This window comes from Dendrobium catenatum, unplaced genomic scaffold (assembly GCF_001605985.2).
Source record: "Dendrobium catenatum unplaced genomic scaffold, ASM160598v2 original_scaffold_248678, whole genome shotgun sequence".
In the NCBI taxonomy this organism is placed as follows: domain Eukaryota; kingdom Viridiplantae; phylum Streptophyta; class Magnoliopsida; order Asparagales; family Orchidaceae; genus Dendrobium; species Dendrobium catenatum.
In genome coordinates, this window is record NW_021567080.1 from 1 (window position 1) to 2832 (window position 2832).

At 41.6% G+C, this 2832-nt stretch overlaps 1 protein-coding gene across 1 annotated transcript; it reads left to right on the forward strand.

Moving 5' to 3' along the window:
• The first annotated feature begins 6 nt into the window (after positions 1–6).
• On the forward strand, positions 7–897 carry LOC114579004 (ATP synthase subunit a). The gene is given in 2 exon segments (XM_028692648.1): positions 7–455; positions 458–897. Coding segments are annotated over 2 exon segments (882 nt in total). The 5' UTR covers positions 7–13.
• The last annotated feature ends 1935 nt before the right edge of the window (positions 898–2832 follow it).

Consider the following 2832-nt stretch of genomic DNA (forward strand, 5'->3'; position numbering starts at 1 on the left):
AATGGAAATCAAAATGATGTTTGACTTCTTCAGGATAGATGATTTGACCATAAACGGAGTACAAGGTGAAGCCTATAGGGATGCCCTGGATCTAGCGGGGATAGGTCCCAGCCCACTTGAGCAATTTGCCATTCTCCCGTTGATTCCTATTCAGATAGGGGACTTTTCTTTCTCATTCACAAATCCATCTTTGTTTATGCTGCTCACTCTCGGTTTGGTCCTACTTCTGATTTCTTTTGTTACGAAAAAAGGGGGGGGAAAGTCAGTGCCAAATGCTTGGCAATCCTTGGTAGAGCTTATTCATGATTTCGTGCCGAACCTGGTAAACGAACAAATAGGTGGTCTTTCCGGAAATGTGAAACAAAAGTTTTCCCCTCGCATCTCGGTCACTTTTACTTTTTCGTTATTTCGTAATCCCCAGGGTATGATACCCTTTAGCTTCACAGTGACAAGTCATTTACTTTGGCTCTCTCATTTTCCATTTTTATAGGCATTACGATCGTTGGATTTCAAAGACATGGGCTTCATTTTTTTAGCTTCTCATTACCCGCAGGAGTCCCACTGCCATTAGCACCCTTTTTAGTACTCCTTGAGCTAATCCCTCATTGTTTTCGTGCATTAAGCTCAGGGATACGTTTATTTGCTAATATGATGGCCGGTCATAGTTCAGTAAAGATTATAAGTGGGTTTGCTTGGACTATGCTATTAATGAATAATCTTATCTATTTCATAGGAGATCCTGGTCCTTTATTCTTATATATAGTTCTCGCATAACCGTCCGGAATAGGTGTAGGCTATATCAGCTAAGCTCAGTTTTCTACGATCTCATCTGTAATTTACTGTGATATGCTACAATATCTCCATCAGTTCAGACAAAACGAGGAGCCGAAATGTTAGAGGGCTACAGCCCTACGCTTTGCAGCACTGAACATGTTATTTCCGGCAGATATGTTTGGAGAGGTAGATGATAGGACTCGCTTCCTTGCTCGTCAGACACCTAGTTGATTGCTAGCCATACACCCATTTCCGAGACTTGACGTTCTTTCTTTGATACGCTTAAGAAAAAACACCTAGTCACTCGCTTATGCGCAATCCATGGCTGAAATGGTGAAGAGCGCCCAACGTTCATAGATGGACAATGAATTCAATTCCATGCTGAGATTGTCCACGCCTCTCAGTGCACTATAATGTCGAATATTAACCCTGTAGCGCATACTCTTATCAATGAACTTCAATCGCGCCTTATATCGATACACTATTCATTATAATACGCTAAATAGAGCTCATGAATCCTGCCAAGTCCTAATCAAGAGTCCTCATCTCATCTCACCTGCGTGTGTGTGATCAGTGATATCGACTATCTCACCTCTCGCGAGAGAGATCGTGAGCCGCTTTATCATCGCCCGAGCGAGAACATCACATGAGGACATCTATAATTTCTCGTAGCGATCACATCACGCTCTTCATCTCACCAAGCAGCATACTATCAACTACACAGCTGCCTAATTATGAAACATTATCCTACACAACACCTTCGTGATCGTATATCAACTTCGATCCAGCTGAAATCCGGGTCGTTCTCAGAACAGCTGCGTGCTTTATGCACACACAACATCTAATGCACTATATATCAATGCGAGTCATACTCTCTCTCTATAATAATCCAACACCATGCCCGACAGTCACACCTGCAAGGAGCCGTCATGCACACAGTCTACAAGCTAGAAAAACATTATACAATTACGCTATCATCATGCTAGCACCAAATTTAAACTAACTCATTATCCTTCTGTCTTCCTGTGTCATAGTGCTTTACTTTCGAGCATGTGTAAATCCGTGTAGTGTGAGGTCCGAGGAAGAAAATAGGCAGAAAAAAAGAGCTTGGCATATGCATTCAATGACACAGGCGCTAGTTTCGCTGACTTCCCACACTGTCATTCTTTCGTAGCTGGCGAGATTGAGGCACATGCACTAACTTACACTTCTTTGATATGTATAGGCTGTACAGATTGGGAACGCGTACCTCGCGCCTTCCTCATATTTATCCAATAGCAAAATTTTGAAAATAAAATCATTGAAATCACTCAAACCTATCATTGAATAAGAGTTGACTCTGAGAGCCAAATTTGTCTTAGTTCCTTCACGGGCAGGTGAATCCTATCTCCTTCTTTTGCTTCTGCATTCCCATAGCGTGTAGGATGATTTGACTTGGACTTCTTTAGAAGCCAATGACTAGTGTGCTATTGCCTTCTTTCTACGCCTGTATTTATGTTCATATTACCGACGCTTTCATTGAGAATGTGAAATAATATCACTAGCATTTTTTGTGTCAAGGACCAATAGCAGCAGGCAAGCCTCAATTACGCTACGTTCCAAAAATACAAATGTGGCTCGGAGCGCTGTTCCAGTCCGGGGAGACTAAGCCGATCTTCTCGGTCAGCCATGAATGACCTTCGAATTGATACTAAACAGACCTTTGTATACTATGAAATTTCTATGAATTTGTGACGTTTGACTTATGGGGGCTTCTCGTGGAAAGATTTACGGTTCAGAATCAAAATCGAATCTCTTTCACGCTCTTGATCTTTAGTTCATCTCGGTAGAACAAGGAAAAAGCCTATTTCCCACAAGAGCACACATTCATTACTAATCAGCTGCTTTTCGCATGATTGAATGAATCCACTATGAAATTTCATAGTCAATGAATCGGCTATATGGCATAGATTTTCAAGAGAGTGGGTCACATTTCTTTCTTTTTGAAAGATGGTAACTACGGATCCACTCAATAATCATTTTGGCATTTCCGCGGCCTGTAACACATCGTTATCAAGC